Source organism: Anabas testudineus, chromosome 5, assembly GCF_900324465.2.
Source record: "Anabas testudineus chromosome 5, fAnaTes1.2, whole genome shotgun sequence".
NCBI classification, from domain to species: domain Eukaryota; kingdom Metazoa; phylum Chordata; class Actinopteri; order Anabantiformes; family Anabantidae; genus Anabas; species Anabas testudineus.
The window spans coordinates 782,845-800,257 of NC_046614.1; the positions used below are offsets into that span (position 1 = coordinate 782,845).

At 42.1% G+C, this 17,413-nt stretch overlaps 2 protein-coding genes across 4 annotated transcripts; both read right to left on the bottom strand.

Annotated features, from left to right (window-relative positions):
* Positions 1 to 740: 740 nt before the first annotated feature.
* Positions 741 to 6,601, bottom strand: si:ch211-117k10.3 (Krueppel-like factor 15). Of its 3 annotated transcripts, none has more exons than XM_026344567.1 (4): positions 6,320 to 6,600; positions 5,172 to 5,829; positions 2,031 to 3,206; positions 741 to 1,300 (listed from the first exon to the last, which is right to left on the bottom strand). In XM_026344567.1, exons 3-4 carry the CDS (start codon positions 3,137 to 3,139, stop codon positions 1,132 to 1,134), a joined length of 1,278 nt encoding a protein of 425 aa, XP_026200352.1. In that variant the 5' UTR covers positions 3,140 to 3,206; positions 5,172 to 5,829; positions 6,320 to 6,600; the 3' UTR covers positions 741 to 1,131. The 3 variants fall into 3 exon arrangements, with proteins under 3 accessions (XP_026200352.1, XP_026200353.1, XP_026200354.1); XM_026344568.1 differs by having other exon boundaries at positions 5,172 to 5,562; positions 5,704 to 6,600; XM_026344569.1 differs by having other exon boundaries at positions 5,704 to 6,601.
* A 2,601-nt stretch (positions 6,602 to 9,202) lies between these two features.
* Positions 9,203 to 16,859, bottom strand: LOC113151687 (solute carrier family 45 member 3). Its single transcript, XM_026344562.1, has 7 exons — positions 16,590 to 16,859; positions 15,691 to 15,932; positions 14,858 to 14,970; positions 13,374 to 13,843; positions 13,019 to 13,284; positions 12,340 to 12,591; positions 9,203 to 10,564 (listed from the first exon to the last, which is right to left on the bottom strand). The coding sequence occupies exons 1-7, from the start codon at positions 16,732 to 16,734 to the stop codon at positions 10,421 to 10,423; spliced, it is 1,632 nt and encodes a 543-aa protein (XP_026200347.1). The 5' UTR covers positions 16,735 to 16,859; the 3' UTR covers positions 9,203 to 10,420.
* Positions 16,860 to 17,413: the final 554 nt, after the last annotated feature.

Below are 17,413 nucleotides of genomic sequence, written 5' to 3' on the forward strand. Positions count from 1 at the left end.
TGGAGGCCAAGAAGTTTCTAGGCCTCATAAGTTGGCAGCGTAACCATTTTTTTCTAAAAAGACAATTTTAAAGAACAAAGGACTGTCACGCACCAAGAGGTGTTGTTTTCATGCTCTTACAGGGCTGGAACAGGGATTTCTGGTTTGGCAACCCCCAGTTCAGATCACAGTTAAATAAGAGCAGTCATATGATAAGAGTACAACAGTAGGATCAAGTGAGGTTTTGTGATATGGACAAAGGCAATAGATACAAATTAGGGTATTGGAGGTCTGAGAAAAGGCATACAGGTAAACACATGAAGGGTTACGATTGGACAAATGCAATAAAGGCCAGGTGTGGAAGTTTAGGAGAATTTTTCAGCTCTGCTAAATTGTGAGGCAAAACCACAAGTTTAATACAACTGAATCAACGTGTCAGCATTCACTCACCACATCAAGAGTCATAGTGTTCATTCAGAGTAAACTGTAACTCTGAAATTGGAAATACTTGATTTAATCAGGATTTCACAGAGATGGCTATCGCGCTGTGCCACGTGAATCTTGTTCCTTACAAGATTAGGACACGTGACATATATGTGACGCCTAAAAGTAAATTTTCACTTTAACAACATGATACAAAGACGTTGGGCAGCTTAATCTGTTTGGACCCTCATGTTTGGCTTTGAGCAAGAGGGGCGAATTAAAAGATTGTGTGATTACAAATGCTCTCATTATTACATTGCTTGGTGCCAGACTGCTGTATGGTAACAGGAGGGAGCAGTGGCTGCAGTAAGTGCCTTTCTGTAAGACTGTCTCTTGTTATGTGTTTAGTTTTTTCTGTGTGTGCGTGTGTGTGTGTGAAGGCCAGGAAACTTTAAGCTTAGTCTTTTCCTGAGGTGGCTGTTAGCTCAGTTTGAGATGAGCTGCTCAGAGGAAACAGTGAAAGCAGGGAGGAGAGAAAGGAAGGAAATGATGAGGTGGAACAGCAGCCAGCTCTCAAGATTCTACTGAAAGTTCTGCTTGTGAAGCACCAAAAATCCTGAGGGAGGGAGACTCAGACCCCTGCACTTCCTGCCAAGTCAAAGTAGCAAGCCAGGCCAGGCAGGGAGTGTGGCTGGTAGTAGGGCAGGGTTTAGGCCAGCTTAAGTGTTGTCACATAGTGGCTCTGATAATCCTGCTGGGCCTGGAGCTGCGGTGGACCTTTGTGTGTTTGGATAAGTGGTCACTGCGGGCGAACTTCTTCTCACACAGGGAGCACTCGTAAGGCTTGATGCCGGAGTGAGAGCGGCGGTGACGAGACAGTTCGTCAGACCGGGAGAACCTAATGACACAAGAAGAAGAACACAGCTGCAGAGGGAATTCAAATGAAGACTTTTTTTTCCAGATTATTCTACTGACTTTATCCCTTCAGGGATGAAATGTTCAAGTCCCCTGCATGAGTTTGATGATTACTGTAAGTAAAAATGTTCTGGGCTTCTTGCTTTTGGAGAACTGCCAACCTAAACAACCTAAACAAATCCACCATTCCCTTCAGTTACATCTTAGTAACAATGGCCCTGTAGAATTCATGAAGACAGAACCTTTGCAAAAACTCCAGCCACTGGGGGAAGAGTCGATCCAACTACATTATCACGTAAAACACAATTATGAAATCAAAGTAGATGTAACATAATATGAAGTTAATATGAAGCTGGTCAGAGCCACACCAGCTCACCGTGAGAACATGGACGCATGAACAACAGCTGAAAGACAACGATACATTCAGCTGTGCTTTTGTTATTTTAGGTTCTTATTACTTGGTTGGTGAGGAAATGTTCACAGGATGGAAAAAAAACAATGTTTTCAATCAGACACCAAGGAGGAGGAGAAGGAGACTAAAAATAGCTGGTTTCACTAGGACCCAGTGAAACCAGCTATTTCCAGCTAAATGCTAAATGTTGTTCTAGTGATGTGACTAGAACAACATTTCGCACCCTTTTGCATCAACCAGTGGTCTTCAATCCACAAATTAGAACCTGCTGTTGAACCTGGTGCATTACTGTAGTACATACCTCCAGCCACACTCAGGCCAGCTGCACATGTAGGGTTTCTCTCCCGTATGCCGGCGGAAGTGAGCTTTCAGATGGCTGCTTTTGGTGTACATCTTGCCACAGCCTGGGTGGGAGCATTTATGTACCCTCTCTGTTGGCGGCACTCTTGTTACGCGGGGGCCCACCGACTTCAACAGACCGCTGGCCTGAGCGCCGCCCCCCGCCACACCTGTGATCTCTAGAGTCCTCATTGTGATGGGCAGCGGGGCGATCTTCACATACTTCTGGTCAGCTGACTTGGTCTCGCCACTGTTTAGTGATAGCAAGGCGGTGGGGGTGGAGGGTAACTGGTGGGTCAGCAGGGTGAGATTTTGTCCTGTAGCACCCTGGAGCCCCATGACGAGATGAGTGAGCCAAATATTATTTTGGGCTCCAGGAGCAGAGCCCGCTGCGGCCTGAGGCTGGGCCAGAGGCAGAGTCTGGAGCTGGAGAACCAGAGGAGTGCCCAGGACCATTGGGGGGGTTAAGGTGGTTGATGAGGGGCTTACTTGGGAAGAAGGGGAATGGTCAGCCGGGCTGGGGCTGTTTGGCTCCATCTGAGGGGAGTTTGTGCTGGAAGTGCGATGGGAGGCAGCAGTCCCTGGGTCACTGCAAGTCTGTGAAGACGAGGCTGTGGGGACAGTGCAGGATGGAGAGGCAGAGGAGCGGCATGGCAGAGCAGATACTTCCTCTATTGGGGCCAGTAGCTCCTCTTTGACCAATTCCATCTTTTCTCTCAAAAACTCCTCTATGTCCTCCAGCGTTGGGGAGAATGGGGAAGAAGGATGAAAGGGGAATTCTGGCAGCAGAAGATCCTGACTAACAGGTTCCTCTTCTCCGGCTGCTCCTAGAAAAATATGTAGACGGGCCTCGTCATCGTCATCTTCTTCCTCCTCCTCCTCCTCATCTTCCTCCTCTCCAAGGCTGGAGCTGTGCAGAGCTCCTGGCTCGCCGGCCTCTGGGCTATCGCAGGAGGCGGAACTTCCCCCCTCGCTGCAGACACCGTCCCCCAGGCCAATGGAGAACAGACTGCTGTTGTCCCTGAACAGGTCGTTCTCCAAACTCAGCGTTCTGCTGCTGAGCGACACCATTGATCCAGGCCAAACACTGAAGAGAGGATGTTGAGGAAACTCTATCCAGAAGAGGAATCACAAAAACCTGCAAATTAAAAGAAGGTAGAGGTTTATGACATGCCTATGATGAAAAGTAAGTAGCCACTTTCATGTACAGTGTAAAAAAACACAGTTTATCCCACACATGCAAATGGTTTGCTAAATTCTCAGATACTTTTTTTTTAGCCTTTTTCCTGCTTAAAGCTAAAGTATATCCCTTATTTTGAAAATCTTTAGTAGAAATACTCTCCTTAACATATTCTAAAGTGGAGGTGTTGATGATGCCTCCTGTGACACAGAAACACTGAACTACCTGATAGTGCACAAAAATGTTTTCTAAAGGTGAGGCTTACCTTTCAAACCAATCAGAGGACCTCTATGTACAGTAAGTTTTGTAGTTCCTTTTTTATTATAAGGTCATAACGACAAATACACAAAGGACTTTTAGTGTACTAGTAACACCACCTCCCATGTGGGAGACTGGGGTTCAAATCCCAGCTGTGGCTACCTCCAGTAGGGGTCCTTAGGCAAGACCTCCTCACGCTGCCCTGCCTGCCATTGTACTGACTTGTAAGTCGCTTTGGATAAAAGCGTCTGCTAAATGACTAAAATGTAAATGGACTGTAAAGAGAGAACCAGAATTTGAGCAAAGCATCAAGGGGAAGGGCCGGGAGACGTAGAGATGCATGCTACTACTAGCTAAAGTTACAAATTTTAGCTTTTATTTTAGTGTATGACCTTTAATCATTTGCACAACTAGCAACAAAATGTTTGCCGGACGTTCTCTGCATCCCTATTTCAAACCATAAACTAGGGCTTGGTGATAGATATGGCTAAAGGTACAATATTAATAAGCAAATCTGGCAATAATGATTAAGAGTTAATAATGGAATATAATCCATCAAAATGATCGTTTTTTACAACAAATACAATTATTATTTTCTTACCATCATCTCACACCTCTGCTTTAAATCGATAAACAATAATAGTGAGCTAATGTTCAGCCCTACTACAGATCCACATTTTAGAGAAGTTTTTCTACATTACATATGTTTGGATCTTCTTTATCAAGAACATTTTAACATGTAGACAAGACAGGAAGAGTTCAAACCACCAATCCTTGGATTTATGACCAAGTAACCCATGGCCCAATTAATCTGTTTGGGGAGAAATTTGCTGCTCAACCCTTATAGATGCACCTCAAAGCTCCTTTTAAGTCCACTGCAACTACACTCAAATGATATGTAATATGTATTAGTTTGTCATCTGGACATTATTTATGCATTTGTGTGTGGACAATATAAACTGAATGAAATCTTTACTTTTCTTTGGAGGTGGAGAACTGTCCATTTTGCTAAGTTGGTAACCTAGCCTTGAACCTTGTTTCCCCAGAATTACACATGACCCCATCATTTTGACATTAGATATCGGGCCTCTTTAAAGGGGCTATCTTCAGGTCCCAGAGGTGGTAGAAAATGTATAAGAGACATTTTTTTTATTTGATCAATTTCTAGTATGTAATACATGTATTCTGATGCAACATTGACATTTTCTTGCAGGTGTACCCCCTGGAACCTATCTAGGACCCCTAACAGGGCCGCAGACCCCCCCCACCACCACCACATACAGGGCTTACAGTGGAGAGATCCCTCCCTGTTTGTGTACAGGAAGCCTGTTGTTGCTGTCAGTGCGTCAGGCACATGTTGCAGCAGGGCAGAGCAGTAACAAGGCGCTGGGTAAACACGGGCCACACTGACGCGCCCATAACCATATGTCGAGGAAAAGTCCCCCCGAGCACACAGCGTGCAGTGAAGCGACGATGAAACGGCGCTCTGACTCTTTTTGTACAGCAGGGGCGGTCGTTAGATGGTAATCCGCCACAAGACGACTGTGTGTGCACAGGAATGCTCGACTCTCAAGTTCGGCTGGGTCAAAAAAATCTTCTATTTCTACCGCTCCGTGTCTCCGGAGGAAACGCGCAGGAGAATCCCGGATATTCGACCCGACCTACCGTGTGGACTCCGGAGGAGGCTCGGTGGAGAGACGCGGGGCCGTCGATGGTTTGTACTGTTTCTCTGCTCCTTGTCCCCCGTCGTGTTACGGGATCACACTCACATCCCGTCCTTGCCACGGGTCCATGTTGGCATTCCTTTTCCCAGAGTCACGTGACGGCGTCGCTGCACAACTCGGAGGCACGGGTCTTATTCCGCGTCCCCGATTGGCCGAGCCCCGCGGAGGCTCGCCCTAAACGTAGCGCTTTGATTGGCTGCCGCTCGATAAATTCTGACTGCCATGTGTTGATGGAGGAATCCCACTAGCAGAGACCCAGGATGAGTGAAATATCCAAGCTTGGCCTCATCTGATGAGCTCATCCTGCCTTATTCCGTAGCACGTCTGCCAAACTAGAATAAAAAGGTGCAGCCAAGTCGTGTCAGGTGGAGATATCTGGGAGAAAGGCTCTGTGACAGTATTGTTTAATAGACCGCATGTGTCGATCTCAGAGTTACTGATTAAACATGGACAAAAAGAGGGAGATTACTAACCCATGGGATCCTCCAGATGGAAATGTCAGAACAACTGATGCAACATCAGACCTGCGTGTTTTGCACAGTTTGCACCAGCTGATGCGTCTTCATTGATGTTCAGTGATGGCAGGAACATGTTAAAAACTAAAATAAAAATACACAGCAAAAAGTGAGACTGTGTAATGCATGTCTTTTAATTTTCTGTGTTAATCAAGAAAATACATCAACTACAAAACATTCAGTGTTATTAATGTTACTCCACCAGGTTAACATATCACAGAGGCACAAGATACACCAAGACCGTCAGTGTGTTGAAGGAGTGCTATCGCAGGTCCCTTTTACCTGCTGCCACCACAATCCACAATCTCTATTGCTTCCAGCAAACTCAAATAACCCAATTAATCACAGACTGATTTGCCTGATTGCATAGCTTTATAGCACTAATGTCTTTGTTGCCTGAATGAACTTTATTCTTGCACAATATCACTTATGCACACACTTTATTATCTATCTCATCTGAGTCATACATATTATTATTATTATAGTTTTTATCATTTTTGAATTTATTTTACTATATTCTAGATGAATTCTGGTACTATTCTCATATCTGGTTATTTGCTCTGCTGTCTCTTACCTGAATTTTCCCCTAATAGAGATCAATAAAATATTATCTTATCTTAGTTTTGTTCTGTTTTCCAGCCCAGATAATAAAGTCCATTCATGCTTCTGATGCATTGTAACCTCCATTATATTTGATGCCAGTTAGATCACGCTTGCTACACGCTTACATGCCTTTTGTGAACTTATCGCAGCAGATCATTACCACAGATCTGGATTAACCTGCTTTTGGGCCAAACGAGTACACTGTATGCAGGTTGTTAAAATCCAAATTTCTCTCAGAATATGAATCATGTGAGCATATCAGGTGAAAATATATAAAGCTATGCTGACAAAGAAAAATAATCAGTGTTGGAGAGAAACTGATTACATGTAATCCAGTTATAAAATAAATGCAAGTGAAATCAGTTGAAATCTTAAAAGGACTGGAAGGTTACTTCACAGTAGAAAGGTTTTTTTTTTAGCAGTGGTAAAAATGCTGAGAACAATAAAATGTTCAGTGTCAAACCTGAGGAAAGCTCCGCAGGCAGTTTGATATTAATCAGTGTTGAGTACTGTTGTGAGCTTTACACTGTCAGGTTTATACCATCTGAACCAGTTAAAAACATTTACCCAATCTGTGTAACGTTACCTCTCACCTTCGTGAAGATATTAAGATCTGTTACATTTCAATAATAACCTTCCCAACACAGGAAATTCTACTTATAGTGAAATAAAATGTCATCACTTTATCTGAAGCCCCTCTAAAATATTAAAAGGAAAGTGCAAAATATGTTACCTATTGTTTTTATGATATTTTATGATATACCTTGAGATATAGATTTTAGATCATTGTTTGCATGAACTCTAAAAGCGCAGTCTATCTAAATGTATGGAAAGTAAGAGCTTAAACCTGTGGAGAACAATATTTTGTATCTGATGGCCAATGATAATATGTTACTTTACAATCCTCTCCGAGAATATCGGAACAACAAGGCTTATTTAATTAGCCAAAAGCATTGAGGTTTAACATCAAAAGTCTGATGTAAGACCGTTTTTATTGTGAGTGGGCTAAAGTACTGGAATTTGTGGCTGGCAGGTGTTTCTTGTCGCTGGTGTGTGTCAGTCAACAAATAACTCTATGCTTGGTTTAGCCATAGCTTTTTTATTTACTTGTGAAGACCAGAGAGCTGTCAATGTGAGAAAAGCCCATTTGAATCTGAAATAGAGGGAAAGTCCAACAGAAGCACTGCACAAACACTTGGTATAGCCAGTAAACCAAGTTGGAATGTGCTGAAAAAGAAAGAAACCACTGGTGCACTGAGCAACATACACAGTCAAGGTAATGCTGATGATCAAAACATGAGAGTTGTAAAGATAAGAACTAAACAAAACAAGAGTCTTTATTGATGATAAATACATTTCTACATTATACGTTAAACAAATTAAATATAGATCCAAATGAACAAATAAGACAAGAAACGTTTTAAAGACAAAGTAGAAACAGAACAAAATAAAGCTAGTGGGATAACAGCCAAACTATACCAGAAGGAAAAGGTGTTTTCAACTGGTCAAGTCAATCACTGGAAGAGCAGATTGAAGGGAGAAAGCCCCAAAACCAATTCATGTGAGTGAAGGGGGCTACAGAAAACACAAAAAAAGTGAAAAGAAGAAGGACTGGAAGTGTTAACGACCGGCAGGCTCCATACATTTACTGCAAACAGGGGATGTGAAAGTTTCATTGACTTTAATTTATTTTGTCTGTTCCTGTACTTTTGCTCACATGTGGGGGATACGTGACCCTCTGACCTCCTGTGATCAGAGGCTCACTGTATCCACACTGAAACATACAGTGGCAAGAAAAAGTATGGGCACCTTTTGGAATTTCGTGGTTTTCTGCATGAATTGGTCATAACATGTGCTCTGATCTTCATCTAAGTCACAACAATACAAAAACACAGTCTGCTGAAAATAATAGTACACAAACATATGTTTTCATGTAAAACATGGCGGAGGGAGCATCATGGTTTGGGGCTGCTTTGCTGCCTCAGGGCCTGGATGGATTGTTTTCATCGATGGAAAAGTTAATTCCAGAGTTTATCAAGACAATTTGCAGGAAAACGTAAGACCATCTGTCCGCCAACTGAAGCTCCACAGAGGATGGGTGATGCAACAGGACAATGATCCAAAGCATACAAGTAATTCAACAAAAGAATAGCTTCAACAGAACAAAATACACCTTCTGGAGTGGCCTAGTCAGAGTCCTGACCTCAACCCGATTGAAATGCTGTGGTATGACCTTAACAGAGCCATTCACTGAAACAGTTTTGTGAAGAGGAGTGGTCTAAAATTACTCCAGATCATTGTGCAGGTCTGATCTGCAACTACAGGAAACGTTTGGTTGAGGTTATTGCTGCCAAAGAAGGGTCAACCAGTTATTAAGTCCAAAGGTTCACATACTTTTTCTACCCTGCACTGTGAATGTTTTCATGTTATGTTCAATACAATCATGAAAACATAACATAACATAAAATGTTTGTGTACTATTATTTTCAGCAGACTGTGTTTTTGTACTGTTGTGAGTTAGATGAAGATCGGAGCACATTTTATGACCAATTCATGCAAAACTCCACGTAATCCCAAAGGGTTCACATACTTTTTCTTGCCACTGTAGCTCTTTGTCTATTACACCTTCTACATCAAACATATTTCCAACAATAAGTCATTGCTACATTCATTCGGGGACATTAGTATAGTGGCCCTGAACAAACAATGTCCTTGTGTGTACCTTATTTACATAACTAGTTCCAAGGTGAACTTTGAAACGCTCAAAGGTGATTTATAAAATCTTTATCATCTTGGGCTTCATGTGCTGTGGGTGCTGGTCTGTTTGTAGTGGTGCAAAGAGGCCCTCTGGTGGTCCTGCAGCACACAAACACTCAGACTCCAAATAGCCAATCGTCACATCAAAATAAGATGAGATAGTGAGTGAAATAATAAAAAATGACGCTTTTATGTACCTGCCACAAATGTATTATTATTAATTTAAACATAGCACAGACCAGTAATATAATTCTCTCAATAATGTTGAAACCTTAAAGCTCTGACTTGCATGCTTCAAAGGCTCCCTGTGGAGATTTTGACCTCTATTGGCACTATGGAGCTGTTTTCTTTGAGTGGCTCCATGTGCATTGTGGGTAACAGGATGTGCAGTCCTGTCTGTGGTTTCGCACTAGTCTTCTTATCAGCAGTGGTAGCAACCTAGAAATAAGTGCAGCAATGTGCCAGAAAAGGACACAGAAGAGGAAGAAGAGTGTGACGACGGATGCAGACAGTTCAGCAGATGCATGTACCATACTGGTGTAAAATCAGCTTAGTTAGCAGGGTTTCATAAGAGAGGAAATGCAAATGAATGAAGACTTCAAACATACCCCATCATTTCGAATGAGGCTACATATGTAATGTGACATAAATTGTAAAGGTGGCAAAGACATAGTCTGGTGATGTAGAACATTAGTAACACAGAGCTCGTTTTCAAAAGATATGTCCGTGACTGACGTGGCTCAGTAATCGAAGTGGAATCAGCAGACACCTGATCGATGAGGTAGTTTTATTTAGAAAATTGATTTCTTTTTCTTCTATTTCTCTTTTGTTTCCGTTTGCTTCACTTAGTTACCACCTCCTGGATGTAAGTGATACTGCAGAAGCCAAACAGAGCATGTCACGATTCCAGTGTGGTTTCTTAGCAACACTACACAGCAGGATATTACTCCCCATCACTCCCGATGCAAGAAAAAAAAAGTCGTCTTATACATGATCATTGAGTCTGTTTTCTTGTACTCACAGAAACGGCTCATTCTTACATGTTACTACTGGCCTTCAGTAAATGCTGCATTTGACATGTGGCTCGTTTCTTGAATTAGGAATGAACATACAACACAATGCTTAAAGGGCTGGTTTATGTGCCATATGCCTGACATGTACCCAAACCTCTGGAAACCCCAGGAGAGAGCAGTAACTCCTCTCACATGAGATCTCTGTCACCCAGGATGCACTTCTTTTGCAACCACTTTAGCCCCTGCACAGCAGAGGGTTTACTGTTGCGTTTCTGCGGCAGTTGTTCGAGATGGAGACGTGGTCAGGGTTGGAGGTCAGTGTGGCTGTAGATGACCCTTGTGGAGCAGAGAAATGCCAGGACACTGAAGCAGCAGGCAGAGGCCATGTAAGCCCTCACACTTTTAGCCAGCTGCACTACTGACCCGAGGCACATTGCAGGCAGCACCTGCAGCAAATACAGAATTCCATTTTGAACTTGAACCATTCAGAACCACTTGTATAAATATACAAATATGCTATAATGCTATGCTGTGATATACTATACTATACTATAGTATGCTATATTCTATCATACTCTACTATAGTATACTATACTATACTATACTATGCTATGCTATACTATGCTATGCTATGCTATACTATACTATGCTATACTATACTATGCTATACTGTACTATACTATACTATACTGTACTATACTATACTATGCTATACTATACTATGCTATACTGTACTATACTATGCTATACTATACTATGCTATACTGTACTATACTATACTATACTATACTGTACTATACTATGCTATACTGTACTATACTATACTATACTGTACTATACTATGCTATGCTATACTATGCTATGCTATGCTATACTATACTATACTATGCTATACTATACTATGCTATACTGTACTATACTATGCTATACTGTACTATACTATGCTATACTGTACTATAGTATGCTATATTCTATCATACTTTACTATAGTATACTATACTATACTATACTATGCTATGCTATACTATGCTATGCTATACTATACTATACTATACTATACTATACTATACTATACTATACTATACTATACTGTACTATACTATACTATGCTATACTATACTATGCTATACTGTACTATACTATGCTATACTATACTATGCTATACTGTACTATACTATACTATACTATACTGTACTATACTATGCTATACTGTACTATACTATACTATACTGTACTATACTATGCTATGTTATACTATACTATGCTATGCTATAGTATACTATACTACACTATACTATACTATGCTATACTGTACTATACTATACTATACTATAAAAATAAAAGCCAATATAATAATAATTGTCAAAACAAAACAATCAATATAAGTCTGTACTAATACTAGACAATACAATAAAAGGAAGAAAAAGATCAATAATCACACTGTACGATTAATAACTATTGCTAATATAACAATAGCTTCCAATGTCACATAACTGGTAAACGTTATTGTGTGAAGAAGCACACTGGTGATCTTAGGGACAACACAAAACCTGAACACCACTCAAAACAGCTGTGGTGGATGACAGAAGAATGCTTTCCCTGGTGATGAAAAACCTATTTACAACATTTGATCTGAGCAAACATTTAAATAAAGTTGTCAGTCTGCACTTAATACATAATTAATCTATATAATTAATTTAGTAAATTAGTTGGTTGTATATAAAACTGCAAACTGACATCCTGGCTTGTAATAGCTTCCATGTTGCTGCCAACTGGAGCTATAGATCGTAAACCCAAAGATGCCCCAGACTGAGATTAGCAGGTTTTAGTCTAACGGCTCAAGTCCCGAACACATTTAGAGCTACAGATACATACCCACAGCTCGATATGTCAGTGTTTCATCACCTTGTATTTTTTAGGCGCACTGGGGCAGAGGTGACTCACACAATCTCTGACACACTTTTAGGCAAACAACAGGCATCTCGTTGGAAGTCTGCTGTTGGGCAATGGCTACACAGCTACATGACTCCAAGGGACTGTAGGTCTCAAGTTAAAAGTCACCTGACCTGTCAGTTGTATGTGGACTGCAATAAATCACTCAATCACTACAGTGGAATTTGTGCCTTATTATTATGATTTCGCTGACTACACATTCGTATAAATTATATTCATATTTAAATCAGCTTCATGTGTGATGTCATTTTTTTCACCCAACCCTTACTTGTGAAAACAGGTAGGCGCTCTCCAGTATAGCCATGTCATAACACATCCCTCTTTGGGAGACCGGTGTGCAGTCTGTTTCATCTTCATCATTTCCACCTACAAGCAGCGATACATGGGGTGACCCATCAGAGAAGTCCTCCTCAGATGACATCTCCTCCTCTGTGTGGCCACAGGAATAGACAGTGAGCGCCGCTGGGTTGTCGCTTGTACTGAGCAAACAAGTTCTTGGTTTAGATGAGGTGAAAAAAACCTAAAGGAGAAAAGCATGAAAGATTTGCAAAGAGTAAAAATAGTTCAAATCAATCCACACTATCCACTGAGCTTCACATAGCCCTTCCTGCTCTACTATGCTCTGCTGTGCTCCATCACAAACTAAGATCTTACACTTTTTACTACTAAAACTAAGGTGTTTGGCTTACACCTCGGCTTTGTTTTGTTTTTATTTTTCTCAACCATGACACAAAACCGTGGATGTATGTTACGGTTTTGGTCTCTGTTTCGGATTTTTAGATTGGTTTTTAGAGGCGAGCCTCGTTCAAAGAGTACACATTCTTTTTTTAATATCTAAGAATCAGCGTGAGAACTCGCTTGAGCTGTGTCTAGTCCTCTCTGGACCTTCTCAATAAAATAGGGTTTTATGCATAATACTGAGGTGTGTGCTTCAGAGACTAACTCACCTGTTTGTTCAAGTGATACTGACACAGCAGTGTGTATGGCAGCACCTGAAGGACACAAAGTGTATATCCTGTCATAGCCACCATGACGGTGACAGTTGTCACACTGTCTGAGACACTCATGACTGCGGTAGTGAGCACCAGCAGAACTCCACTGCTAATATACACCACCCTCGCTCCCAGCAGGGCAATCCAGCGTTCCATTATCAGGGAGCACAGCACTGACACCACAAACTGCAGGAAGAGTCCCAGGCTGCCAATACGCACACCTATAAAGACAGAAATGTGTTCAAGACAAAATGATTTCACTGATTGCATTAAACTGAAAGGGGTAGAGCCAAAGAAGCACTTACCCTACCTTCATTATATTGTTTCCTTTCCTCTGACTCGGGCTTTGCCCATGGCACTCCCTGGTACAATCCCTTCCCCATAAAGTCAACAAAGAAGAGCATAACACTCATCAACGCCATCCAGCTACATAACTCCGCCACAAAGAGTCTCCATATGACCGTTGGCACCTGCACGCATCCTGCATACAGGCGAGGTAACAGTGACGTACACGCTGATGCACACTGGCCCAGTGCAACACAGAAATTCAGAGGCTGGGGCAGGGACCAGTGAGAGCAGGATCCACTGCCGCTCCAGCTCTTTAAAGGCCGATGAACAACAGTCTCTCTCCCTCCTCCTCCAGTCTCCTCTGGTATAAAGGCGGTGGTTAGGAGGCAGCAGAGGAAAAGGAAGGTGAGCAGGGCATAAACGAAGGCCCCCTGCCCTCCAAGATATGTTGCTATGGGTATGTGCTTCCAGTCCACAGCAGGGAGCAAGAACCTAAATGCAGAGATCGAGATAGTTAAAGAGCATCCTCGTCAGTGTTCCAGTCCATCATTTTGGTACATTTTGGCTAATATGGTGACTGCAAGAAAACCAAAAGATGACTAAAAAGTAACAAAAATGACTACGAAGCCAAAAATGCGCTCAATAAAACCCTAATGAACCATGGATGAAGACTTTTAGTCTTATCTCAATCTGCAGTACTCCGCTAGACTAGTGGCCTGTCCAGAATGCGCCCGACTTTTGACCAGACAGTTGGGACAGGCTCCAGCACCTGCATAATTCTCAGCAGGATTGATGGTTTAGGTAATACATGGAAAATGTTTCACTAAACACCCACCTTCTGAGGGAAAGGTTTGCCTCTTTAGCTGCTACAAGCTTGACTGTGGTGACTACTTAGTCTTTAACTATGTCCTTAGATCAAGTGTCTCTGGCCAGTTAGTGCACAAGCTTTTGTGACTCTTTGTTTGTCTTGCATGTGAGCAAATGATGAAATTATCATGACTGACCCTTTTCACATTTCTGATTCACATTTCTACATTGTTTTATATATTGTCATTCATTTGCCACAATGTTACAATAGAAGCAAGAAGCCACTTGAAGCAAAGGGGCGAACAATGTGTTCTTAATCTCCTGTAAGAGTCCAATAAATAGTTAAACTTGTATTCAACACTTTCAATGTTTTCTGAGATTTTATAAGATTTTATAGATTAAGTGATAGTGCAAAGAATTACTAGTTGCAGCCCTTGTGTCAGTTTCATGTGTCTCTTTCTGTCTACCCCCCCACCCCCCACCCTCATCCCTGTATCTGCTCACCAATAAAAAGCCATGCCTGCCATAAATGGCTAACATGTAAGTTCAACACACTGGTGATCAGGGCACAGGAAGACAGAATAAAGAGTGAGAGAGCGTCCGAGTGGATACTGAGTGTGTGCAGATTCATGTTACAGTATAACTGAAATACGTGGAGCCAGTGTGAGACATAACTAGTGAGGTTTTTGAGGGTCTTACCCGAGGCACCCCCCCAGGCTCATCATCATTGAATTAACTGAGAACGCTCTGCTGTTCTCGTCCTTGCCTGGGAACAGGTCTGACAGCAGGGCCACCAGCAGGGTGAGACAGGCCTGAAGGATCAACACAAGGTTTAGTTACATTTACATTTAGTCAACTGGCAGACGCTTTTATCTACAGCAACCTCCCAGTGAGGTACAAGGTACAGGTAGTTGACACCCAGTGTAGCCAGGAACTCAATAAAAAACTGCACTTGTGCAATTACAGGGTTTCTTGTCCGTGGACACCTTCTTTGTTATGGAAGGTAAGTTAATGTCCCATTTATGATCCTTATGATCCACAGTGGTGCTGCTGATGGTGAGGAGAGAGAGGGACACGGGCCTCTCTGAGAAATCTAATGTCAGCTCTGCCGACCAGAGAGTATTTTAGCTCTGGGCTGTCATGGCTGCACCAGGATGTTAGCCATGCCATGTTACTAGTGGGCAGCACAAACGTGAATCTTCAATGTTCTACTTTTATGAAGTAAATATGGAAGAAATTATTTTTGTTATATTTACAAATGTATCACTGAATTCTTGTTTTGTGTGTGGTTTGTCATGGAAAGCTCTGTTCTTTGATTAACCTTGACCTTGTTGTGTGTACTAATGATAATAATTGATACTATTAAACCCAATGAGGAAATCCTTGTGACAAGAAGCTGCATTTTTTTTGCTAAGGCTTAGAGTTGTGTCCAGATGGGCAGTAGGACCGAGAATTGAACTACATATCTTGGGGTTCACGGACAACTGTGCGAGCGACTGACCCACTCCCACTCCTACTGAAAGGTAGCTCACCTGCCCACAGAACTCCAACAGACACACAGCTGCAGCCTGCAGGGCAGCTTCCAGCCAGTGATGGTGCTGTGGGGACATCAGCAGAGCCAGACGTCGGGCCTGAGGCATGATTTGCAGGCCTAATAAAACGCCCAGGCTCAGCATCCAGATAAAAGGGCGTCGCTGACCGAAACGGCTATGATGTGAATCACTGGCTGAGCCGATCATTGGTATAAAAATCATGCCAAGAACTGGACCTATTGCTGGCAAAATAAGAGAAACCTGTTAATTTAGTTCCATTGATGTGGAGGAATAGGCAGGTAAAACAATGAAGAGGTGAGAGCTGATTATGTATGTAAGACACTGCCTATTTACCCACACACCCACTGGCTCATTCATACTTCCTGTGGACGGTGGCATGAAATCCTGTGCGTGCTGTCATTACAGCATTGAGACCAGTATGAAGGTTCCACACAGGTCTGGTTCATGGCAACTGTTTTTTGAAGCTCTGCATCAGACTAGCTCATGCCTCCTTCTTGGTGATTGGCTCACTGGTTAGAAGAAGCTCTGGAGGTTTGTGATTTTGCAAAGATGCAGAGAAGGAAGTGGGTGGGACCATGTTAGGGACCAAATAAGGGTGTTTGGGTTTCTGCAGAAGACAGCAACCAGTTCTACATCTTCTCTCCAGTCTCCAGTTCCCCAATTTGAAAATGGAAACAACGTGAACAAACTTCACGCTGGAAGCAGTTGGCATCGGGGTCAATTCTGACACCAGGACAATGATGTAACAGTGAAAATCACTTAAACATCATCTTATCCTGTACTTTAATGGTCAAAATAAATAGGAAAATCGGTTTCTATCCGTTGCAGTGTTGATTCCTGACCATAAACATCCCACCCAGTAGACATAGTTTACTCACCAAGCACCATAGTCATGTAGCATTCCTCCATGCCAGCCTGCAGCAGCAGAGGTGGAATGTAGACAGCTACGGTAGCCATGCACGCCTCCAGGCCACAGGATAACATGTTCACCAGGAACAACTTCCACACACTACCTTGGAACATGTTTCCTAACTGTATCTTTCCTTAGTAATCTCTGCTTCCTTTTGGCTTTACTTTTTGTTTTTCAATCTTAGACGTAATAATATTGCTGCTGTCAACAGCGTATTGTCCTGAAGTATATAAAACCACTTCCTGGAGGAGTCCTTAAATTTCCTTGTTATTATTAATTAATGATTGACATAATTTAGTGTTAGTCTGTATGAATTTCTGTTAATCTGGACATCTTCATCAGTCAGTGTGGGGCTCATCTTGTACACATGAAGCAGAAAAAAACACAGTCTGGTCCGCAGTAAATATACAGGGTCTGAGAGAGGGTATGAGACAAGAAGAGAAAAAGCACCTTTATCATTATAATCAAATCGATTTCACCACTTTTAAAGATTGAACAAAAAAAAAAAAACGGCCATATGGGCAGTTGCCTAGGTCGCCATCTGCTGGAGGGTGCGCTGCTGCAAGGCCTCAAATAAATAAATTAATAAATTAATTAAATAAATGAAATAATAGTAACAATGTGCACTTTGCAGTGTGGAAGAGGGGGCATAGACGAGCTATCAGTGGCATCTCAGGTAGCGGTTCCATGTTGTTGTTCTCCTATTGTCAGCATGAGAAAACCGTCCAAACCCTAAAGCAGGAAAAGAGTCCAGGTCTGTCGTCTTTTCTAACATTAATAGATGTTGACTGA